We start from the raw sequence: 27,624 nt of genomic DNA, 5'->3' as shown, positions 1-27,624 counted from the left end.
AATATCCATTAAGATACTACAACGGGATTCAAAACTCTACGGAGATTAACAGATATCATTTAAATTCCATTTAACCCTCTTCGGCGACGTTTAAGGAAAAGTATTACAGTATTTGACATTGTAGTGCGCACAAAAAACATGCGCGTAATTATAGAAAATTATAAAATATTGTCTGCTCGAAATGTAGTGATACTGAAATGATAAAAATAAGAAAAACACACATGTACAAAGTTAGACGTATTCAAACTCCAGAGTAACAAAAATATTAATGGCCCTACGCGATTAAATGTTGTTAAAATATTTTCGACTGAAGATACGCCGGTTTTGAAAACTCGGTAATTTTTATATAACTTTTGGGACGAATGAAAAAAAATCTTATCTTACCGGTAACTTACTACGTAAATAAAATATCCCTTAAATGTTTGTAAGCATTCTTCTTTATTTTTCCTGTTTAGCCTCCGGGAATTACCGTTCAGGTATTACTTCAGAGGATGACATGTACGAGTCTAAATGATGTCTTGTACAATGTCAGGTCGACCAATTTTGAGATGTGTGGTTAATTGAAACCCAACCACCAAAGAACACCGATATTCACGATCTAGTATTCAAATCCGTATAAAAGTAACTTCCTTTACTAGGACTTGAACGCTGGAACTCTTGACTTCCACATCAGCTAATTTGAAAGACGCGTTCATCACTAGACCAATCCGGTAGGTATATTGGTAATTATAATTTTCCTTACTTCTTAGGTAATTAGTAAATTTTTCTAAGAACAAGGAGACTTCAAATCTGCTAAAACTGCCAAATTTTAATTTACTATCCGTTCCAGAAACGTTAGATTAGTCAAACGGAAGAAACGAATTCCTGTGGTAATAGCAATGAAGATGCAGAAATTAAGTACATAAAAATACAATTTTTGATTTATAATCCACGGTCAACATTTAATATTATAAGCTAAATGTGGTAAAATGGGATTTAAATACATAAAAAAAAATGTAAACGTCCAAGATTTTCCGATCGCTCAAAATTACGCAGAATTGCAACGTAAATTTTTGCTGTGTATTTTAATCGGTTTAATAAAAGCTATTACGGATGAAAATTATTTTATATAACAAAATGAAAAAATAAATGACGTCAATGAAATGTCAAAGTTTATGCAACGTTATTATTTGAACTGTATATTATTAAAAGTTTACAAATAAAATTTTAATTGCGTGTGATGATCAGTTCACTACACTCTCAAATACTTTATAACTTTTATTTTTACCGATAATTTATCTCTTAGATTATTAGGAAAAAAATTAATTACATTTCGCCGTTATCAAGAACATAAAGCTATTCGGTAAAAACACATTTCCTACACCTAAAACCATGAAATTTTAGTCTTTTGACAATTTCTTTTTAATTTTTTCTGAATGATGGATTTTGACATCAATTTCGCTTTCAAAACACCTTTAGATTGCGAGGTTTGTTAGCGATTCCGTTTTCGATTACTTGTGATGCACGTACGCGTTATACCGTAAAAAAATTAATAAACATGTATTTTTTTATTTAAAATGTGTGTGTTCGTTTTGTATTTTTTCCCCACTTTTTTGAACGCTAAATTTTTAAAACATTAAAAAACGGTTTTGATTTTACGTATTTTATAGCTTTTCCACAAACTTTTATTACATTTACGATTCGCTCCAGCATATCATTCTGTTACTCCTGTTTATCAGGCAATGGTAATCGATTCGGTTGTTCGCCTTAAAAAAAAATATCAAAAGCTGAAAATATACCTGCGATAAATTCCTTTGCATCCGACACTTATAACTATGAACACCTTCGGGCTTCTAACGAAATGGAATAATTATGATGTATTAGCGTGTAAACGACCGAATAATAAGCTCCGACTAAGATGTATAAATATAATAAAAGAGGTTTTTAACTAACGATGGCAAAGACTTAGGTTTTCCAAAATCATCAGATACAAACACCGAACGCGCAATATAATAGCGGATGTCTAACCAAAATCCAAACTACCCCAAGGGGAGCGATAAAAAAAAAAGAACGGAGAGTAAAAAAGAACGATTTGATCGCACAAGGAAAAAGGATCTCAACTAGACGAGTAGTTAACACTCCCTTTTGACGATGAACATCCATCTCGGTCGCGATCGATCGGAATATGATAATTACTGAGTGCACGGGACCGAAACATCGATCGTTTCGATTATATGATGTAATTAAATCTTCCAAATAACGAAGAGTAATTTGAAAACACTCGTGGTTCGTTAAGGAAACCGTTACCTATTCCCTGTACTATGGCTTGTACCCTATTAAACCGTAAAAGTTCGGCGAAATTTCGCTGAAGCACAGCGTAGAGCTTCCTAGCATTCGGTACGTTCCTGGTGTTTTGTGCTCGTTTACGATGACATAATTGTTAAATACAAATATTCAGCATCAGATCGTCTTCCAGGAATTATCCTGCAGGTCGGGCTGTAAGGGTTAACCAACCCTACTCAAATTGGCTCCATTAATCATCGGCATCAATAGGCTCCTATTCTACAACGTATAATAAAAAAAATTATTCTACACTAACGTACGTTTAAAATTTCAACAACGCACATCAATTACAATACTCGCGGAACAGAGTTATATTCCTGAAAAAAAGACATGGACAAATTAAAATAAAATTTAAGAACCTAATAATAATAATAACGCACAATATTATTTGCACTATACATCAAAGAGGAAGCCTAAAGAAGATTTGGTAAAAAATTGATTAATTTAAATCATCCGGTTCAGAATCTTTTTGAAAACTACCGAGATAAGTCGAGACTATTAAATATTATATGTATAACATGTCCGTTTATGTAAACAGACAGAACTTAGTAAATTTTTCTCTCTCAAAAGTGATGAAACTTATAAAAATTCCGACAAGAATTCAACATTTTTGGTCGCAAATAAAAAATATAATTACATAAAACAAATTAACGGTTAATGCTTGTTTTTATATCAAAACCGTAGTGAAAGCAATAAGGCATGTAAACGATAAATAAGTATATTATTTATTCGTCGGCCATTGCGAAAACAAAGATCATACATACGGTAATTTAAATTGCTAACCCCATGAAATAAGCGAAGTGTGGGAGATAGAAATTTATAACTGTTATAGTTGTAATTCCTTTTAAAGTAATGCATATCTGTGCACAATACATGGCCGAAGAATTCCTTCTTTCAGAAGTTGATTTTAAAACAAAATTGTTACAGAACTCGCTTACAAAGTATACAATACTGTACGGTAAGTTTATATACTTTTTTTTTTTAAAGGATTCTGAGAATACTACGGTCTAACTAATCGAAATGTAGTTATTACCAATCGTGCTACACCTTAAAGTTATTAATATTTGACCATCAAAACCCAACGGTTCATCACACACGATCACCTTTCTCGGCCAGAACATTCCACTTTTGCTACATTCGATCCTCAACGGACTAACGTTTTCGGGCGCCGACATCGCACGAGGAAATAACACTTTACCGAATGTTAATGAGAAAATCACAATCTGTAAACGAAAATAAAAGTAACCGGCAAAAAACTGCATCCTAGATAGGTGTAGAAAAATATAATTCGAAACAGTTATCGGTAAATTTTTAGAAATTGATTTAAAAACAATGCGTTTAAAAAAATGTGAAATTTTTTCAAATTTCAAATATAAAGCCGACAGCATTTAAGTTTACCTAACTGTTCCTTTTCCTTTTATGCCGGTTATTAGTTCATACTGTCCGAAGAGAGATGATCCCGGTAGCATTTTCCTCTTTTTCGACCACTGTTCCAATATATCAGATCCAAAAATTGACATCTATAAAAAAAAAGAAAAAGATTTACACTCCGAATCTGCGAGTGTACATCTGTTTTACTCACCTCAGCCTAACAAATGATTTATTCGTTAAAATATAGGTCGGGAATCGATATATTTTTTTAATAATGAGTGGGAAGGTATCGATATATAGGGTTGGATGTTTCAATTCCAAAAAGGTCAGATCGTGACTAAAATTTTGTTTAAGATTATTAATATAGAAATGCTAATGAGTTACCTTAACAACAAAACGAAAACAAACGCCCTTACGTGAATAATAGTATCTTACTTTTTACAAATTTCAACTAAACCTTTCTATCCTGTCAGGTGGCTTTTATGGTGATAAGTATCCTACGTAGTTTCCGGTTTTGGAAAAAGTAATTTTAAAATAAGTCCGTAATATTGTAAGACTATAACATTTTACATTCATGATACCATAGAGAAGAACGTTATCGCAGTTAATCGATGAATTCTGAGAATTCACAACAATTTTTACCGGATTACATGGTAAATATGTTACCATTATACGCGCGACCACCGACGATTGCCACCACCGATCGATTCACAATTTAAAAAATCTAAAAACGAGGTTATACTTTATGTAAAAAGTGAATTATGTTTGCAATGCATCGAGTATTCGCTAATATTTTATAATCATCGTTACACTTTCTGTTGTGGATTAACGTATTGAGCCCTATAGTAAGGAACGTATTCTGAAAATGTTTCGTTTTGAAATAAGTCGCAAAACGGGTTTAAAGTAAACGTTTAAACATCTTCTTTTTTTTTTTTAAAGATTTCTGGACACTTAAAACGATTTAAAAAGCGTTTTACACTTTTTAGGTTTGAAGGTTAAACATTTTTAAATAATCTGTTGACGTAAATTATTTATCGATACACAAAAGTTATTATGAGCATTAACAAAAATAATAAAGCATTACATTTGATACTATAATTTATAATTATTTATAACTTTTAAACTGTTTACATTACTGGGTACGTACAATCTGAAATCTTAATTCCGTACGTAGAACTGAAACGTATACAGCCAATTTGTAAAAAAAGAAAACAAGCTGGCAAACTTGTTGCTAAAATTTTCCGACATTTGTAGGCAAGGAAAGAAATAATTTTATTTCTTCAATTTTTTAAATTTTAATGAATTTGTTAACTGATATTAATTTACAATACAAACAAATTTAAATTACGAATATCAATATCAATTACCTTTCATTAAAAAAAAAATAACTAAATTAGGAAAGATTTTATTCCCGTATTTACATCTATTTAAAGGTCTAAATCTTTTAAAAGTTGGTTTAACTTCCTTCCATTATAATTCCTTACTTAAATTATTCAATTAATACCAAAATTTGTATCGTGATCATAGCAGTTTTCAAAAATTATCTTTCGGTAAACTTAATACTCCTGCTTCTCACCCGTTAGCTGATCATATTTATGTCCCTAGATTTTGTTTCGTTCGAAAGAACAGAACCGGAATCATATTTACACGAATGTTATTTAAAACGGAACGCGTCGGTGCCAACTGTTATAAACTTACTTAAATTCCTCCGAAATCACAGTAGTTTTTTTCAATCGACAGCTCGATTAGTCCACGAATCGAAACTGTCTTCTTTTGTCTTCTCATCTTTTGACATTACCTCACAATTGTTAGAGTACGGATAAATACATCCGTTCTTCTGAAATAATCAGGTACCTGCAACCTAAAACGTCCGTCGAATGATTCCGACACTGTTTTAATACGAAACGATAAAAAATTTCTTCACGAGCAGTAATCATTTTGGTCTTACCTTTTTTTTTTTTTTAGTGAAGGGAAGATCAAAAAACTTAATTAAATCTGAAACTACATACTACATAGGCGATAAAAAAAAACAGCCGTCTACAAACGCTCCTCGAGACATGGTAGCATCCCTTTGCCGGCGGTTATCATCAACCTATCTATTAAGTGTCCCCGGTCACTGGTAGCAATCCCTGAAATTTTATCTAGCAACCTGGAGTGCGAGATGAAAAGTTCCCGTACTGGATAGGGCTTCCCTCCCTATTTGTAAGCTAACCTAAGTACAACGACTTCACAGAGTCCAAAGTAGAATCCATCAGTAAACTGCACGTCTGCAATAGTTTTCCTGATTAACAAGCGATCGTAAAAAAAAAAAACTAAAAGTCGAACAGGGTAATTCCTTTTATGCAAGTCAAAAACATTCCATCCATAATAAATATAAAAATTACATAAAATACGCTTTTATATTTGCTTTAAAAATGTCAAGAAAGAGCAACAGATTATAATGGTATACCCCCCCTCCCACTACTAACTTTCAACGTGCCCCATGAAAATTGTACATTCATGAGAAATATATATATACCTAAAACCATTAAGATTTTTAATAAAGGATAAATTACGAAAACATACTTTATACAGTCAATAAACCATTTTACGTTTCTTTTTTATTAAACATGTAAAATATTTTATTTTGTTCGGTGTAAATAAAAAACAAACATCGACTGCATTTTCTTTTCAAATGCATAACAAAAATCTAATAAAACTACGTAATCTTATTTATAAAGTACCGTTTAAAAAAACATTCAAATAAAAATAACTTCCTTTTTTTAAATAAATCGTAATTTAACTTGGATTAAACCCCGAAAATAACGTGGTCGGAATCCCAAATTAACTTTAAAGATTAAATATTTCTCCTTGGATTTTGAAAGTGAAACTTATGCCAAAAAATTATAATCGAAAACAAAATGTGAACCGCATATTAACCAAAAATATATAATTCGAAACAATATTTTCAAGTCGACGTATAATTAATCACGACACAGATCAATCTATGTTATTGAATTAGTAACGTTGATCGTATGCAGCAGCGTTTCTCAACTTGGGGAGTCGAGAAATTAGCTAACAACTTTACACGTAACAATAATGAAATCATTTTATGAGAAAAAGACTACTCGTTTATTATAAACACTTTACTTTTACACGTGTAAAGAAAATAAATTAATGAGATGGATGCTTATTTACGTGAAATCAGTTAGAAACACACGAAACATAAATGTTTTCAACCGATAAAAAGATTTCTATATTTAGTTTTTGGTGCAACCATCGACGAAAAACCTTTTTACGGAGAATGGTCTTTGTTCATCCTAGAAAAATATTATTAATTCATCCCGCAATTCCAATAACCAGATTAACACTTTACCCTAGGATAACCACCTGACTTCTGTATGGAAAAGAAGAGATATTTTCTTTTCGCCCAGCCAATGTCCTGTTCCATGACTCAGGTTATTAATTTGAAAAACAACGTATTTTCCTTGATGATCTGTCTCTATCGCACTCAGGTCTTGCAAAACATAACTGAGAAATGTTTGCCACATCTGTTGTGCTGATTCATCAAATTGCGTACTAAAAAATTAACTTGAACTCACTTGCTGAATTACGTGACCGCAAACATCGGCAGCACGTCATCGATTCGCCTTGATACTGAATCGTTAGAAAGCGGAATTTTTTTTTTCAATTTTTTTTCGCTTCCTATTAAATCACTGACCACACTAATTGCAGCAGGCAATATGAGATTTTTTGCGACTGCACGGGGATATTAGCTAGTTCTTAATACTTAGATACTTTACTATTAATGCTACGAAATAAAGGTGCTTCAAGTGTACTTTTATCAGAATGAAACTGAACTGACGTTCTGCAATCCCTTACGCCTGTTTTATATTGTTGAGAGCACGACGAGTTCAAACTTATATGCATGTTCGAACATGACGCTGTCACAGCGAATATTATGCAAGCAGACCAAATTACAAGGAACACGTTGGAACCTGTAAATTGCTCGTTTGTATATTTCATACATGCATGTTTATATCCCTCGCTATCAACGCAGCCAAATAGTTTTAGATAGGTTTCATCGTGTTGTGGTTGGGGGGGATCACGAAATATTCATTATACATTTTTTTTTACTTCTTGAGGGTCGTGGAGCTATAAAAAAGCTGAGAATCACTGGTATACGGCATCGATTAAATTTTTACATTTTTCATAGATAAAAAAATCGATCGAAGGTATGAATTACAAAATTTACAATACGCGGTTGAAGCCTATAGTTAAGCCTACATTTTGCAGTGTGTTTTTCATCTGTTTACCAATACATCGGAGTAACACCTACATAGATACGGGTAGCAACAAAAGATATTATTACAATATATATATATATGTAAATAATGAATTCATTGAACATCTCAGTTCAGGCGTCCAAGAATGTACTTCAATTATGTACTAAATTCAGCAAAAATTATTTTTAACGATTAGAACTTTTAACAATCGATTAAGACAAATAAATAACCGGTATCGTTAATATTATTTTACTTAACTGTTTTGTATAAGCATACGATTAAACAAAGAGAAATGTAATTCACTGCCAAATACTTTCTTTCCAAATGACTTTCTCTAAAAAAAAAATCTAAATCGGCCACCCTAGTATTTTCTAGCGGTCTCGTCCTAGTTTCAAAGCGTTTCGATTACATTGTTCACGCGCATTTTAGTTCTATTAAAAAATAATTATACCCTTCAGAAGAATGGGATCGATTCGATAATCGGAATATAAAATAAAATCTTCTAAAAAATCTCAACCCCTTGTAAAAAAATAAAACAAAACAAAAAACCGGTAAAAACAGCATGTAAAACAAGAAAGTCGATGCAATACATCTACAGAATAAAATCTGAGTGGTGTAAGAAGCTGAGGGCCACAGCCCTAGAGCCCGCAGTAGTGACTGACCGCGCAGGTGCCATTAGCGCCAGGTGGGCTCTTTCCGGTCACGTGCCTATTGCCTATCTTTCCCCCGACCGTTCCTCCTCTTTTATTCGCTTACTTCTACTCTACCATACGTCCTTTTCCCTAATTTTAAAGTCATTCTACCTCTCCCTCAAAAATAATGTTCACACGTTTATTTTTAATGTCATATTTACATTAATATTCAAAATAAATATTATAACACATTAATCGGATAAATAATAATGCGCGATGTTACAAATATATTTGAATAATTATATTTAAACGATTCCATTTTTAAACAAAATTAATGTAAATGATTTTGCGGATAAAACAAAGCAAACGGCTACTTGTTAAGCGGAATTCGAACAAAAACGCCGGCTGCACGTTAGTTTTTAACGACCTAATCAAAAAGCTATCGATGAATACTAGATCGTGGACACCGGTGTTCTTTAGTGGTTGGGTGTCAATTAACCACACATCTCAGGAACAGTCGAAATGAGACTATACAAGACTAAACTTCACTTACAGTCATACATAAGGTAATTACCGGTGGCTAAACAGGAAAAAAAAGCTATTACGAAATTTCGGTCGGTATTAAATAAATTTCGTTAAGAAATTCGTATTACCGAATTTAACTGTTAAAAATATACATTAAAAGATACCTAAAAATATGTTTACCATTATCAACTTAACGATAAATTTCTATTTGTTGACAAGCAGACAATAGTTTACCGACAAGGGCTTGTTACACCTAGTGAAGTTTATAAAGGATGTTTACTTTTCCTATTTTATTGTCCTTTTGTTTTTTAATTCTTTCCCTCTATTACACACAGACCTTTACTATAAAATGTAGTATATCAGTTGTACAAATCGGTTACATGACAAAAAAAAATTAAGCGTTTATGTAAAAAAGATTTTTAATGAAATCTAAGCTATTTAACAAACTACAAAAACCATACCGGTGAACGACAGTCGTCCGTCGATAATATGAACCACGAATACAAGTTTATAAAATTACGACCGATAAAACGAAATCCGAATTAAAACACGATATTAATTAATAGCTTTTCATACTTATCCGTAAAAAAAGCGATAAATTTTCTGATCCGTCATCAAAAACTAATGTATTTTTTAAGTTGTAAACGAACTTCCAGGATAATCATTAAGGGTGGTCAAAAGTGAACGTAAAGTATTTTCAAACGGGATATTAAAAAGTATTAAGAATTATAATACAATAAAAACCCTGGAGAATTGAAAAAAAATATTTCGTACTGCTAGGTAGTCCAGAATGTTATTTTAATATTTTGTATTACGAGATAAACCTATTTTATAGACTTACTGCTACAAAAAGTCAATACTTAACTGTGGACACGGAGGTTAAAAAAAAAGTTACAAAAAGTAAACGATACGCTAGAATTAACGACAGTTTAACAAAAACTTAATTTGCGACATACGTAAAAGGCGAAATGTTTTAAACTCTAATATAGAATAAATACATACTACAAATAAACGTTTACCAGTTAAATTATAAAATAAATTGCTTAAACATGTTACCGCTGATATATTTAATAAATTAATAAAAAAGTGAAAATCAACCTTACCAGCAAATTATGAAAGATCTAGAGTCACATTTAATTTGTTGGTGGTGGATTTTCACTACTTTTTTAATAAATTATAAAATCTAAGTAATCGCGGCGATTAATGGCATCAAGCTGTAACGATAAAACCAATAAACTAGGGTCAGTTAGTAACCTACATTTTTCGAGTTCCTTTTGTAATAGAATTAGTATTTGATATTACTACAAATAACTCAAACTACAGGGTGTCCCGTATAAAACGCAACCCATCAACCACTCATCCATGAAATTTCAAAAGTGAAGCTTACTCCCCTACTCGTTACTGAAATTGGACTAGTCCAACATCTGAACATCGCGGCGACGCAGTAGAACACTACCGATAGTAACAACAATGCAATCATAACGTTCAGTGTATTGCTAGAGACAAGATGGTGTTTTCGCTAGATGAACGTGTTTTCATTGTCGAGTCGTACTTCAGTACGAAATCAGTGGTTGCAGTGCAAGATTTGTTTCGCCTTAAGTACCCAGATAAACCAACTCCTAAAAAAAACATCAGTACTAAGGTTAGTTGTAAAATTTAGAGAGACCGGTTCTGTTAATAACAAGGAACACAAACGATCTGCGTCAGTGTTGAATACAGATACAGATACAGTCACTGAAATCAAAGACCGATTACTCGCCTCGCCAAATAAATCGATCAGACGTTTGTCTGCTGAAATTAATTTGTCTAAATCATCCGTTCATCGGGCGACCAAACGATTACAATTACGACCTTATCGCATTCAAACGGTTCATCGACTTCTTGAGCCCGACAGAGAAAAACGGCTACAATATTGTCAACGGTTCCGTAGATTTCTGCGTGAGGGAATTAATGTTATGGATTCGTTATTTTTCACAGATGAAGCACGGTTTCATTTGGATGGCTACGTAAACAGCTAAAACAGTAGAATTTGGAGTGCCGAAAATCCCCACGTTTATCACGAAAAACAATTACACCCGCAGAAGTCGGGCGTGCGGTACGCGATATCGCGGAAGAAAATAATCGGTCCTATTTTTTTCGAGTACACCATTAATGCAGAACGATATCGGGATATTTTATTTCAGTTCATCGCACTCTTGGAAGAGGAAGACAGACACTGCCGGCTACAACATGACGGTGCGACATCGCACTACGCAGGTTCAACTTCTGATTTCGTTGAGGAATTCTTTGTTAATCGTGTTACCGGTCGAGGCTTGTGGCCACCAATATCTCCAGATTTGACTTAGGCGGTTTTTTTTCTACGGGGTTACCTCAAATAAAAAACCCACAGCAACAAACCACGAACACTTGAACAATTGAAAGTCAATATGTATTAAATATCCAAACACAAACTTTGAAAAAAGTTGCAAGAAACGCTGTAAAAAGAATTGAAGCTTGTATTCAAGAAGATGGCGGCCACTTCCAACATTTACTCTAAATGTAAGGTAATGGATGGTAATAATAAAAATTACATTTACATTTACACATGCCTTTTTATTATTTCAATACCTACCAATATAAGGTTGGGTTGCGTTTTATGTGGGACAGCCTGTATATTTCTGGCCTCTTCTTCCGATCAAATCTCACATCTATTCGTGTAACTCGAGTCGAGTTACGATAGATAAATCTTTTTTTCAGAAGATTTCATCCGTAAAATTAATGATAGTCTCCTTTGTTATAATTTTTAATCGAGTAATTCTGTTTCTGTTCTGGCAAAATTATTCGATCGTTTGAAAACAGAACCATTATTTTAATACGGTTCTTTTAAGACGATTTGAAGAAAATCTAATAAGTTTTAATATCGTTAAAGAACATAAGAATATAGAAGCGCATCGAACCAGTAGAACTTTGATGTCGATAAATAATTTATTTCGGTTAATTAACACCATAATTAATATAAAACGATAAGTTCAAAGTGCAAGAAATTCGTAGGACAAAATAGTAATTTGTAAATTATGAAAATAAAACCGAAAACAAAACCGTACGGAAGACAGGAAAAGACTTTAATCGCACTTCCTTCGGCGTGTCGGACCATCGCGGATCCGTCCGTTGGGTAATGAAAGCGATTATAATCGATTCCTAGAAAATATTTTGGCTAAGGTCGAAAACGATGCACGTTTTAAACGTCAGATAATTTACTGAATAATCGATGGATTAACCGGTTACCTGAAAATTCATCATGACAAAAGAAAATAAAGCAATATGTAATTTTTTCCCCTTTTTTCAATGTATATTGTTTTAGCTTTATTTTCTTTTTAACATTTGAGAAACATACAGTGAACCGAAACAGCTGTTATAATATTTTATTTAAATAATTTTAAGAAAATCAAATAACATATTGGTTTATTTTATTTTGTTAATTTACTGAACATACCGAGTATCACACTTCTGTAGAACGCGAAAAAATTCCACACCACACTATTATTTTACGCGATAAAATCAAATTATTACTATACATATACAAACCATCTATCAACTCGTATAAAACAATAAATAATATGTTTATTGGTTAAATGAAATTAAAAGAGGAAGAATGAAAGAAGCTTTACGCGATTTTTTATGACTGGAATGTCAAGACCGTAAATGGCTACCGAAGTCTTCGTTTTAACTTCGTACAGGGGAGTTTTTTCAACATTTTAACATTTCTTCCTGAATAGAAAACCGGGAAAGCAGAAGAAAGGATGAGTTTTTGGACGGTGGTGAAGGGTAAGATTGTTTTCACGGTAATGTGTAACAAAAATAAACGACCTGACTGTTATGCAAAAATACGTTTTAATTTTAAATTAATATCGAAATCCGTAGCGGAGCGGTAGCGTCTTGGCCTTTAATCCGGAGGTCCCGAGTTGAAATCCTGATCACGCATGGTATTTTTCATACGCTACAAATTGCCATTCCCTTATTCCCAACTAAAAGCTTCTTTGGCTAATTATTCTCCGGTCAAAAAAAAGTAATTACTTCACTTAATACAAATTAATCTCGACTTTCATATATTTAACAGAGGGTAATTTTATTATACGATTAACATTTTGACTATATATCTGACATATTCCCCTCTCGTTTTCTCCGCCTTTACAGCACCCACCGATAACACTCGTACCAAGGTTACGGACTATCCCCCCCCCCCCACTACCGATCCACAGTCGACAGCATCAGGTGCTATCGTTGCGATGTAGGTCGGATAAGACAAACGTAAAACGAACTTCCTTTCGATCGAAATATTTCGGAGAATCTCTTCTACCGATGTTCGTGCTTCGAACTTTAAAAAAAACAAACAAATTTTAAAATAAACCGATGTTATTTTAATAGTATGGCAATTGTTTTCAGTAATTTTACTTCCGACTAATAGTCCTTATTTCTTGAAAAGTAATTCAAACCGGATCGAAAATCTTCCTTGGAAAACAATTACTATTGCTTTATAACGATCATTGTTTTTCTCATCTCAAGAGTTACAGTTACTTAAACAAAACTATCTTCTTAAAAATAATTCTATCCGAGTTCCGATATAAACATCGACCTGATAACGCCTTAAAATAATTTAACTAAGATTAAAATAAAAATGAATTCGTATCTGTAGATTGGTTACAGCGAAAACAGAAATATTTGTACATTAAGTGTCAGTTTTTAATATTTAGAAGCACTAATTAACAGCTAACGAAAAAAGATTAGTCGTTAATCTACCCCATATAATACATATGTATGTGTGTGTTTTTGACTAGCGCGCGCGCGGGGTCAAAAAATCAATTATTTATAATACTTCTCTGGCGTACCCCCGTGTACCACTTTGCTACTCCCTGGGGTACGCGTAAAATTGAAATAATTTAACGTATAAAAAACTGTAATAATACTTAGCATATATACAAATACATGATCTTATAGGCGAAGAAAACAAAAATCCTGCTGTCAAAAAAAAAACCAGTATTAATATCTATCTTCCTTAACAGCAGCTAATTTTACACGCGTGTAGATATTAAAAAGGCGATCGCAATTATCGACCCGCACGAATACGGATCAGATAAAGGAAACGCGACAGGCGAAGAAGAGATCATCGGACGATAATATGCCGGTCACTGACACTCGAATACAGAAAAGAAACGTCGGGACGGGACGCTAGACCGAGCGGAGCTTAAAATGCCGCCCGAGAAGTCGACGTCTTGGCAGGCCGACACGGCTCAGAAGTCGGATAAATTTGGAACGTTCAGACGATTTCGCGCTATTATCTTTTTGAATAGAACCACCGACTCGAACGTTACACCCCCGCACGCGATCGAATAAATATGAAAGAGCACTTTATCGGATGCAACCTTACTCTTTAAAAAATAAATCTGGGAAAATACAGAAACTCTGTTATTAAAATATAAAAATGTACGCTTACATAATTACATTTAAGTACCGTTCATACTGTATAACGGTAAGTAAATAATAATTATCGGACTCTTGCTGCTTCGCAGCGTTAATATTACTAATGTAATACATTTAAAAGTATCGGGTGAAAACCTATTTCATTAACAATACCCCCAACGACATTGTTTATCTCTCAAAACCTATTTTCAGTCCGTCCAGACATTCTACTGAACGGATCGGAGCTATTTATTTTTTATTTTACTGGGAAGGGCCCGTAGGTATATCAACAATAATCCGCAGAACTTCGAAGTAATTTTCCTGTAATTAATAACCTCGTAAAGTTCCTCAATTAAGTAATATATGAAAATTTTTTTTTAGGAATTCTCAGAGGAGACTCAAGTTTGGGGTCCCCGATGAACCTGGATGACAAATCTGTAGGTCAATCCGAGCAGAATAAAAAATTTAAAAAAAAACAGCCCGATCCATCCAGTAGAACGCCCAGACGGGCTGATAATAATTTTTCGGCCAATTTTTTTTAATATAAAAGATAATTTTGTGAAAATCAAATTACATATTTTATTAATTTTCTTTTTGTTATAATAATAATAATTTCAATAACACACCTGATTTTCGACAACTTATTAAATACTGAAAACACAGACAATTAAAATCAAACCACCGTCTACATATTTCTACAACAATCGCGAATTTTGCTGAAGTCTGCCACGGTGTGTAACCGATCATTACAATCGAAATACAAACACTACTTTCCGGTCCTCGTGATGAAATTGTTATAATTTTACTGCTTATAATTATATAATAATTAATTATTATTAATTACGTTACGTTATTATTATTAATTATTATTACGTAATTATTTGCATAATTACGTAGTAATTATGCAAAATTTACGATAAATCATCGATCGGTAAAATAAGCTTACAGCGTCCGATATAAAATGTTAGAAATCGGCTATAAAACAATCCATTATATTTTTTCGCCTTCGTTTCTTGACAAAACCAGACTCCAATATAATGACTTAAATAAGTATTATGCGACAGTGAAGTCTGTAGTCTGGTTTTCTAAGGGGATTCAGAAACAATAGATTACACAAATTTAAATCGGGTAAAAATTGTTTAATTTAAAATCGGCTATGAAAACATAACCATAAACAATTTTCGTACACGAAAATAAACGACATCTCCCTTCAAGAATAGGCTGCCGTTTGGAGTTGGTCGTTTTATTTAAATGGGGAACCGCTCCGTATAGATAAAATTGCGATATATTTTCGTTACTATTCATCAAGTCATTCTACAAGCCGGCAACGTCAAAAACAAACATGAAACATTATCTCCGATGAAAAAGGCTTCGGTGAAACGTTAAACATCGAACAAATATGAGCGTTTCACCGAAGTCTTTCTCATGAACCGAAACGCACATAGATTCCTTACACGTACAAGCCGTCGTAATATTTCTTCCGGCCTTCAAAACCACCGAATCGATTTCTAATTCTTTATGACGGGAGGAACTACAAAACGATTGTATTTACAGATGTCAGAGGTCGCAGCACGTAAACACCGACGCTAACCGGTTTTATTTTAAAGAAAAACGGAACACTAAAAAAATCAAAAAGTGAAGTTTTAATTTTCAAAATGTTATTTTTATTTTTACGATTTAAGATGTGCTTTAATTTTTAAGTAACGAATAATATTTATCGAGAGCGAAATTACGTCTCGCTAAATAAATACGGCTTTCTTAAATATATTAGCATTTAAAAATTTTAAAATTGACTGGTTTGCAGTGTAGAGCCTTACCCCGGTATAACGAGGTCTTTTTGAATGGAGAACATAGATGATCTAAAGATTCATTTCTTGTATCTTAATAAATACGATATATGCGCACACACACACGTACATGGACATGAAACCGTAGGTTCATATGGCCCCTTTTATAATAAAAATACTTCAGACTGTAAAGGGTTTTTTTTTTTAAATATTTAAAGCTAAACCGGTTCATAACAATCTTCTTCAGACTGACAAGAAACGATTAAGCTTTCGAACGACCAAGATAATTCGGATCGCGAAATTTTAGTTTTTATAAAGCCCTGGGTTATTAAAGGTGGCCGCGATTATTAAAGGTGACATCAAAGAGGATAATGCGGAATTATCTAGGAAATTGTGAAAGGAAAAACAGTAAAAATATGCCGATGTCACTTCACTTAATGATGTCGTAGTTGTAATCGTCATACATCAATAAATACTAAGTACGCGTTGATAGTTTTAAAACCGTGCAACCGGTAGGAGGATTTCCGAAACTCTAAGAACTACAAAAAAAATATATATATATATATATATATATATATATATATGTAAACCAACAAAATATTAAAACTACAGTATCGAAAATTTTCATCTCTCTTCCTTTTATCCGATACGGCAACAGTTATTTTTTTAACAGCAATCCATACCTTTTCTTTTACTAGTTTTCGACAGAAAACATAATTTTTAAGCCTTTTCGATTGTCCAATTTTTCCCTCAACCCAACCGTTCGGGAGCTAGAGATTCTCAAAGGGGAAAAACCAATATGGCGCTCGGCATTTAATTTATTCCACCGCAACTAATAATTTTAAAACTTTTAACAAGAAATTCGTACATAGATCTAACTGCAGATCGTGTGTAACACCCACACGATTGCATTTGGGGGAGGGGAATCTTAATTATGTTTTCTATCGATAACTACTGAAATCTTAAAGAAGAATAAACCGGCTATTTCAACCGGGGTAAAAATTTGATTTTTTTTTGTAATTTTATCGTTTTTAAGACAGTGACAAAAAAAAGAAGGCCTTTGTACGCGCTTTTTTATTAAATCTAACGGCTTCAACCGGACGGTCATGGCCATCTTGGTCCCCTTCTGGTGGAAGCGGTAAATACTATTCCTCCCCAAAAAAAAATTAATTATTAAATGCATTCACAGTACAATTTCGAATAACATTTTTTAATACGCGGAGAATAAATTATTTATTGGAAATACTAATAAAAATAAAATTTAATTTACCGAAGCAGTTTTTTTTCTCCATTAAATAGTAAATAAAATCTAACTACAATAATATGCAAAATTTTATACATTTTGTTTAACAGTTTATTTTTTTTTTTTAAACGCATTCAAAGAATTAAATAAAATATAATAAATTAAGCAAGAAATATACAAAAATCCTGTAAATGAGAATTAAATAATAACAATAACATCTAAAAAAAAACCCCCTGGAATTTTTTAAATTTAAGATATCAAAAAGACTACGAAAGAATTTGTAAAACCGTTCAACAAAAAACGCAAAGGCCCAAAGCCTACGTTTGACGAAACAGAGAAATGATGGGAAGACATGCTAGCAAGTAGCGAACCGAGGATCTCTGGAATGCGGAATGTGTGTATTTACCTAAGTGTTCAGACTAATTTTCGAACTACAACGTCAAAAAATGAAAATCAACTCGTACGCGAAAATGTACTAATGTTTCTTTAAAAGCAATTCCACACTCGTGGAAAAAAAAATTGTACAACAGAACCGCAATTTCCTGTAGAACACAAAACGATCATCGAAATCTGTCAGTTCGATCTCGAGTAAGGCTCGAACAAAAAAAGCAAAAAACGTACGGGTGGAATCTATAAAACTTCCTGCTTCTTAACGAGGGAAGGCGATGGTTCTATCGTAAATATTTCATTATCTCCTCCATAACAACAGACCGCGAGTCGCTTCAAGAAAAAAAACCAACGTCAATGGGATGGAAGTCTGTTGAAATAACGCCTAAACCGTCCTACTATATTTTTCCTTTTGTTAACGTTAATCTAGTCAGTAATTAAAACTCGACGAACGATCTGAAATTGTCAGCTTTAACAAAATTCCAAACGCAAATATTTTGAGATCTTACAGGTCCGTGGTTAAGTTTGTATTTGTAATAGGTTAAAGACTATTACAAATAATCGGAATATAAATAATATATAATCGGATTTAAAGAGTTGATCTTAAAACTATAATTAATCGGTCGCGAAAGAGTAAATAATAAAGGATAAGTAAAGGAAAAAATACAGAACAAGAGGAAAATACAACGGTGTCGTTGTTCGCTGGGGGTCCGGATTTAGGACGTAAGTGAGAGAATGCCGCAGTGTCTGAGAGGCCCCCGACTGATCACACTTTCCAAATTTAAACTCTAGGGACCGCTATTTATAGTCGTCTGCAGCCGCCTCTTGCACTCTGGCGCCGACGCTGCCTCGCACCGCAAGCCATGCAGGTGCGCGACAGAAAACCGATGTTTTTAATAAGAACATTTTTTTATTATTATTAAGACTTGTAGTATACGGCGTGCGTCGCCTAATAATAACTTTAAGATTCCGTAAAGCATTAAGTACGCTATAATTAAATTCGTTTAGCGAATTCATAACATAAAAACGAGTAGCGCTCCTTAACCGCCGATAAAACAGAGATCTACTTCGATCGAATACAACTTTACTTTTATCTTCTAGACGATCCTGTCTTAATATTAGTACAGAAATCCCAGAATATCTTACGATTAAGGTTCCTGTACGAGCGTTTGGGTTTTATCGAAGAGTAGTGACCGATTTAATTAAAAATGAAGTCGAGGTCACGGTTTAACAGCCATTAAAAACGGAGGAAAGCGCGATCGATACTACCGATAACGAATTCAAGTAAAGGAATTTAAATTAAAACACGATTAAGCATCCCCTCTTAATAATTATTTATAGATATTAGACCCAACAGCCGATTTTTTGTAGTTTAGTTCACGTTTAGAAGTAACGGCAAGGTACTAAGTTAAATAATACAAAACGGATGAGTTTCCAGGAAGGCGACCGACCGATCCGGTTTCATCACTCGACATACAGCGATGAAAAAATAACTTACAAACTAGCGTAATAATAGCGCGAATAAAATTTAAACGATCGTTCAACATACCTTTCGCAAATATTTTCAGACATCGCGAAGCACAACACTTCTTTGAGGCACTGAGGATGATTATCGAATTGTAACCAATTCGGACAAACCAGCTCGTCTTCTTCTTCATCGTGAATTTTCCGCTCCTCACTGTAATCGGGAATACTACCGTAGGCCTCCAAATAAACACGATTACTTATCTGGTTATCTGTTTCCTCTTCTTCGCCTTCCTCACCGGCTTCCTCTTCCTCTGCAAAAGAACAATTTCATACAAATTTATTAAATTGAAAAAGTAAAAAGGAAATGCTTATATTTAATATTTTTAAAGAGAAAACATCCATTTATTCATTATCGATAGGATTCCTCTTTTATCGATGATTTACTCGATTGCACTTACTATTAAAAAAATTAGCTCTAAAAAACGTCCAGAAAAGTTTTTTTTTATTCATTATTTAACCGATAAGTAAACGTATATACCGTGCAGTCAAATACCGGATGTGATATCGTTCCGACTCTCAAGACGAATTATAAATAGAATCTTAGAAAAAATATTCGATAAATAAAAGTAATAACTCAAATAAAATACTAATAACGGGAAACACCGAATTGAGACGTGAATTAAATTTATCGGAGATCTACCCCGTTTCAGCGGATAAAAAACCTTTTTTAGAAAATTATACCACTTGAAAAAAAAGTCCAATTCTAATACAATTTTTAGTAACTTAACGTATAATTGTCAATTAAAGTATCCGATATTCTGACATGGGAAAATAGGCATTTTATTCTAAACACAGAGACAGACATTTAAAAAGGTATCTCCAATTTTTACTTTCTTGTACAAAGTAAAGTAAGTATTTTCGGTTTTCACAGCGGAAATATCCATTTTGACCATCCCTGAATCCATTCTGATTAGTTTCGGCATGACGTCTGTACGTACATACGTATGTATCTCTCATAACTAAAATTTTGTTGAAATTTTAGATTAAGCACTGTTATAATAACTAGTTGTGCACCTCCCCTTTTGATTGCAATCGACTGGACCAAAAGTGCCCAAAATCCAAAAAATTGGATTTAAGACTTTTTCTTAACTGCAGTAGTAAGCCCACATTGAGAACTTTTCAACGATCATATGTGGTTCGTACCGAAATATTTGGTTCTTACAAGAAGGCACATCGGTTCGAATCAGACTTCATCTCATTATGTTTAATTTGAAAATATTGATTTATTAATAATTACTAATCTCTTATTGTAAAAAAAAATTACTATAAATAATAATTTAATAAAAATAAAAAAATATCAGAAGTTATTAATGAAATAAAATTTTATGTACTTTTCTTTAAAAAAAAATGTGTGTATGTAATTTAATACAGGGTGTCCCATATAACACGCAACCCATCAATCAGTCATCCATGAAACTACAAAAGTCAAGCTTACTCCTTTACTCGTTGCTGAAATGGACTCGTCCAACATCTGAATATCGCGGCGACGCAGTAGAACACTACCGATAGTAACAACAATGCAATCATAACGTTCAGTATATTGCTAGAGACAAGATGGTGTTTTCGCTAGATCAACGTGTTTTCATTGTCGAGTCGTACTTCAGTACGAAATCAGTGGTTGCAGTGCAAGATTTGTTTCGCCATAAATACCCAGATAAACCAGCTCCTAACAAAACATCAGTATTAAAGTTATTTGCAAAATTTAGAGAGACCGGTTCTGTTAATAAAAGGAACACAAAAGATCTGCGTCAGTGTTGAATACAGATACAGTCACTGAAATCAAAGACCGATTACTCGACTGGCCAAATAAATCGATCAGACGTTTGTCTGCTGAAATTAATTTGTCTAAATCAACCGTTCATCGGGCGACCAAACGATTACAATTACGACCTTATCGCATTCAAACGGTTCATCGACTTCTTGAGCCCGACAGAGAAAAACGGCTACACAATATTGTCAACGGTTCCGTCGATTTCTGCGTGAGGGAATTAATGTTATGGATTCGTTATTTTTCACAGATGAAGCGTGGTTTCATTTGGATGGGTACGTAAACAGCCAAAACAGTAGAATTTGGAGTGCTGAAAATCCCCACGTTTATCACGAAAAACAATTACACCCGCAGAAGTCGGGCGTGCGGTACGCGATATCGCGGAAGAAAATAGTCGGTCCTATTTTTTTCGAATACACCATTAATGCAGAACGATATCAGGATATTTTATTTCAGTTCAAAGCACTCTTGGAAGAGGAAGAGAGACACTGCCGGCTACAACATGACGGTGCGACATCGCACTACGCAGGTTCAACTTCTGATTTCGTTGAGGAATTCTTTGTTAATCGTGTTATCGGTCGAGGCTTGTGGCCACCATGACCTCCAGATTTGACTGCGGCGGATTTTTTTCTACGGGGTTACCTCAAAGAAAAAGCCTACAGCAACAAACCACGAACACTTGAACGATAGAAAGTCAATATTGAACAAGCTGTATTAAATATCTAAACACAAACTTTGAAAAAAGTTGCAAGAAACGCTGTAAAAAGAATTGAAGCTTGTATTCAAGAAGATGGCAGCCACTTCCAACATTTACTCTAAATGTAAGGTAATGGATGGTAATAATAAAAATTACATTTACATTTACACATGCCTTTTTATTATTTCAATACCTACCAATATAAGGTGGGGGTTGCGTTTTATATGGGACACCCTGTAGAAGTATATGGAATTCATGTAGTGTCCACACCAGATTTTTTTTTATACACCTTTGAAGGACATAATTTTAACATCGTTCTACCGCAATTCATCCTCTGAGAACACGTTACCGTTCTGAAATCGATAATACGCACGGGAAATAAATACAATTTTCAAATCGGTTCGTAGTTACTCGACCGCTTAAATTGGAAAAAAAAAATGCCCTTCATGTTTTAACAACAGATTCTCCGTACTCAGTACGGAGGCCGGTACCGTCCGAGGAATCTGTATCTTTCTCGGAAGAAAACAAATGTCCACAAAAATAATGGAAAAATAATTATCACCAGCATTACGACGCGAATGATTTTTACACGGATGCAACGGTAGCGTAAATTCTCAGAGGTACTTTTGGATTATCGGCTTACTCGATCATCATATCCGGTAAAGTAACACTGACACGAAAATATTTCCGCAGAATTTAAATCTGCGGTAACGTTTAATGCCATAACTCGGTCGTTTAAATCGGTTGTTAAGTTTAACAATAAAACGCCAAACATTTTATATAATAATACAAAGAGTGTATGTAACCGAAAACTACAATTTAAATAATCAATTAAGCTAATGCGGCCGATTTAACAAGAATAAAACGTTAAAACAGAAACAAGGTTAGAACCCTGTTATTTTTTCTTTGAAGATCAGAATAAGCGAAAAAAGTGATGATCCACCGTTTAATTAACAAATTACAATGCAATTAGGATGGAGCTTTCCATTTGCAAACAATAAAAACTACTAATAAATATTTTTAAAAAATCAACACACTTAACAACTTAAAAAAAGGAAGATAAAAAGGATAAAAAAAATCGCCTCAATATTAAAAACCAATTTTTTTGTTACTATCATTTGATTCATCCTAAATACTTGTGCGCGTGTACGTGCGCTCGGCGTCGATTATTGAACGCAGTTTTTAACAACTTTTTAACAACAAACTATTATATAAAAAATGTGAAAATTCATAAGTTACATATGTACATAACTGTCAAAATTATAAGGCGTAAAATATACCAAATAAAACTCGATAGATAAAAAAACCCACATACAAGTATATACACACCCACCCACATATACCCACTTAATTACAGGAAAACAACATAATATAAAAATTTTCCTCAACTTAACATTTCTACTAAAAATATCAGATAACCGCAAGCCACAACTATAAATTTAAAACTATTATTTTTTAATCAACGATTAAAAAATGTATCCGACTCAACTACAAGATATAATTAACCGTTTATTTTTTTTTATATCTTACACATATATATCTTTTATTTCTTACAGAATAAATGTAAATATGTATCCTCACCATAACGCAACATATACCGTGTTTTAACGCCTTCTTTTTCAGCTAAGCGCCGTCAACGTTGCGAATGGAAGTTCTGCGATGACTCGGCTACCAAACAGCGAACATTTCTCGTATTCAAGAAAGAGAAATTTGATTTTTCTTTTGAAAAAAAATACACCAAAAGCGTGGGAACCTGACTAAAATTTATTAATCGGAAAATCTGAACAATAAGTCTTACTGCATTTGCATCCGGTTAAGATTTCAGAATCCTGAATTCAAGTTAAACGATGTGCCATTTTTTCTTACGATCGTAATACTAAGGACGGTTTGAAATAACCGGTCTCTTCGCTAAACCCCGAATAAGCGGACAGCTCTGCGAAATACAGTGATAATAAATTATTCCGCGCCTTTAACCGTTAATAAAAAAATAAAAAATAACAAAGCAATGTACTTTTACATGCATGTTTTATTGTCATACAGAGTTTTTCAAACATCACTTAAATAACTCCTTCACGTGACACAATTTATATTCAATTTCACGCAACACATTACGAAGAATGACTGGAATTATTCCATTAATTATACCTTCGATTTTTCTGTTTAGTTCACTGGTGTTCACAACCTTCGCTGCGTACACAGTCTTTGACAAACCCGTAAAGAAAAAACTCGAGTGGCGAAACATTAGAGGATGAGGTCGCCAGGGAATCGGTCCATTAGGACCGATCCAACATTGAGGAAATCGTTCATTAAGAAGTTCCTAACCCCAGTGTTTTGGTGAGTCATCTTTTTGGAAGTAAACGGTAGGTTGCCGATGATCAATTTGTGGAACTGCATTCTCCTATAAACTTATCTAGATAACTAGCGTTAGTAACATTTGGCTCGACGAAGAAGAATGGTCCCGTCACTTCATAAGCAGTTAATTCACACAAAACGTTAATTTTCGAACTATCTTGTTGCGTTTGTCGAACGGCACGAGGGTTCTCGCTACTCCAAATCTGACATTATGACGGTTAATATGATCAGAAATATGGAAGATATGTTCATCAGAGAAGATTACTTTTTCTATAAAAAATATCTTCGTTCACAACAACGACCACGGGAAAATTCTAACGACGTGGTTTATCACAGTCTTCAATCGCATACGTCGATTGAATTTTGTAAGCGTGAAGTTTTAGACGCTTATGTAGAACCTCCACAATTAACTAATGCGGTATTCACAGTTCTTAATTCGTACGACGAGTGGATTTTTCTGGGCTTTTCTGAAACGTTTCTGCTACTTGATCTACAACTTCCTCGGAGACGGGAGGACTGCCCAACAGCTTTTTTTGTCCTACCCTTCCTTATACTGATACCAACCTTTAATAGCCTTTGTTAGGAGGTTGACGACCGCACACCAAAACATCTACAAACTATAACAACAGATCAGGTTTTCAGATTTTATGAAACCAACACAGTGCTTTTCCCTGTACGGTAGCCGTTGCATAAATATCGATCCCTCCTTTCGCTACATCGCGTCGGCGTGTTCATTCATGGTCATCAATAACTCTAAGAGTTACACTAATGCTTAAAAAAATTCAACGCGCATTACACTGCTTTGTTCGTTATTTATTAACCCCCAAGATGTGCTGAATAATTTATGTTCACCCTGCACACCACATGGACGGGTAACTTCGAATCGTGCAAGATCTACGATGACTGGATTCAAAATCGGATCGTCGCCTACTGCCGAAAGAAGGGTTTACGAGGATTCTTGAATATAAGATTAACCATCGGCGATAAGGCGTAATAGAACGATCGAATTCTATACTATCTATCAACCGGTCCTCCCTTATCGCATTAAACCTACTCACGTGGTACCATTAAATAATTACTTGAAGACAACCTAACCGACACTTTATAGATTGTAGATACACAATATTGAAAATACACAGACTGTCGTAATTATCTAATGTTACTTATTACCGCTAATACCGGTGATGTCTACAGATCAATAATGGAGAACTGAACTGCAACAAATAACTAATCCGGGAAATTATTACTGGTAGTTAGATATCCTGCTTCTTTTTTTTCTTTCATTTTCCTGTTTAGCCTCCGGTAACTACGGTTTAGATAATTCTTCAGAGGATGAATGAGGATGATATGTATGAGTGTAAATGAAGTGTAGTCTTGTACATTCTCAGTTCGACCGTTCCTGAGATGTGTGGTTAATTGAAACCCAACCACCAAAGAACACCAGTATCCACGATCTAGTATTCAAATCCGTGTAAAAATAGCTGGCTTTACTAGGACTTGAACGCTGGAACTCTCGACTTCCAAATCAGCTGATTTGGGAAGACGCCTTCACCACTAGACCAACCCGGTGGGTTAGATATCCTGCTGCTAAACGGTGAATTCCCCGGCAAAATGTTTTCGTCGATAGTGTTAAATATGACGACTACATAAACGACACATAAATTTCAAGAAATTCCCGTCAACAATTCCAAAAGCCGCATCTCCGGAGGAACACAAGAGATGAAAGCATTTTTCGACGACCGAATAAATCTCAAAAGTACCACAAGAAATCGTTTTCTCCACCGGAAAACGATACATTTTGATTGTATTTAAAGCTAAAATTGTACGTGAATGAACATCTATCTAACAGTACTTCAAATGATATCGAAAACCGGGTCAGGCCGACATAATTTAAAAGGATGGATTTTATTTTTACTGTTGGGGATTCAACTAACATCACAGAGGGTCGGAGAGAATAAAAAATAATAATAATAATACATATTCAAATCGATTACGATCGTGCAGTTCATTTTGCAGTACGCAATTGAATGAAACGTGCAAAGCGTTTTCAGACATGAATAAAGATCAAAATTAATAGAAATAGGATAAGGTACACCGCAATAATTAATCGATGATGATTTAAGTGCATCGCATGATAACACGTAATCCCCGCTTCTTCGTCAAGTAACCACGAACAAATGATAAATCGACAGAAATTAAGCCCTACATAACACGAAGTTTACTTAATTATTCGATTACATATAAAGATACCTCTGAAAAAAAAAAAACCACAGCGTATGTCGTAAATTCCATTTAGTCAACCTTCCTGACCATCAACGTACAGATTAGTATGGATTGCGTGAATAATGTTACGGGATTTTTACTCCCGTTGAGAACCTCAAAAAGATTTTTTTTTAATTACTGCTTTTGTTAATTTATTCTCTTATTTTATTGCAATATTATTATTATTGTCTTTCATAAGATAATTAATTTTATTTTTTTAATTACTAATACCAGCACACCAGTGAACCTTTTGATATAATTTTATTACTTAATTCAATAGGTAAATAAATACATACCCTACCTTAATTGTTTTCTACCTTTAAATTAGGTAACTGGACTACATGTTTATTCTTGTCCAACATGATATCAATATACAATTTTACATTAAATATTTTGAAATAACCATTTTTTTTTTTTATAATTGGCACACTGAAGAGGTTACTTAACTAAAAAAAAAGCAGACAATACATAAGTTCTGTCACCCTTCATGTAAGAGAATTATTCTATTAAACAAAAAATGCATCTTTAAAAAAAAAAAAATTATTTTTTGAACATCTTACAAATTTTAAAAATAATTTCAGCATACAACGATGAACGTAAATGAATTTATCAGCAAATTAAGTTACGCATCCATGTAGACTTGATTAATAAATTTACGAATTAGAAACTTAATTAAATACTAACTAATAAGCAGCAGCAAGTACTTACTTTTTATAACTAGAGATACTACAAAACGTGCTTAAGCTAAGCAAAAAGCTCCATGTTTAAATTTTATTTTGTTATAGCTTTAATTATATTAAGTCATCATGGTACTAAATATTTAAGCCCAGGGTTAAGTCCTTAAATACTTCTTCATGGGATATCCCCGTGGTTAAACTTAATTTGCGCTTAGCATAGGAACTTGTTATATTTCCTTTTACTTTTTTTAGTTTTTAACATTACTTTTTTAACTTGCTTCGTTAAATTGTATTTTAATCATTCCTCACATTTAATATTCTACTAACAACATATCTCAAGTATACTTTAATTATAAAGCTCGATTACCGTTAG

The 27,624-nt window shown here is 33.6% G+C and overlaps 1 protein-coding gene across 2 annotated transcripts in view; it reads right to left on the bottom strand.

Moving 5' to 3' along the window:
- Positions 1 to 27,624, bottom strand: part of LOC142328667 (serine/threonine-protein phosphatase 4 regulatory subunit 1-like) — a 343,237-nt gene that overhangs the window by 170,462 nt on the left and 145,151 nt on the right. For both annotated transcript variants that reach the window (XM_075372572.1, XM_075372571.1), the window contains one exon: positions 19,518 to 19,746. In XM_075372572.1, coding sequence (XP_075228687.1) covers positions 19,518 to 19,746 — 229 coding nt within the window. The remainder of the gene's footprint in view (positions 1 to 19,517; positions 19,747 to 27,624) is intronic.

Source organism: Lycorma delicatula, chromosome 8 (assembly GCF_047948215.1).
Source record: "Lycorma delicatula isolate Av1 chromosome 8, ASM4794821v1, whole genome shotgun sequence".
Taxonomy (NCBI): Eukaryota; Metazoa; Arthropoda; class Insecta; order Hemiptera; family Fulgoridae; genus Lycorma; species Lycorma delicatula.
The sequence above is the reverse complement of the archived record's forward strand: the minus strand, read 5'-3'. Positions and strand labels throughout refer to the sequence as shown.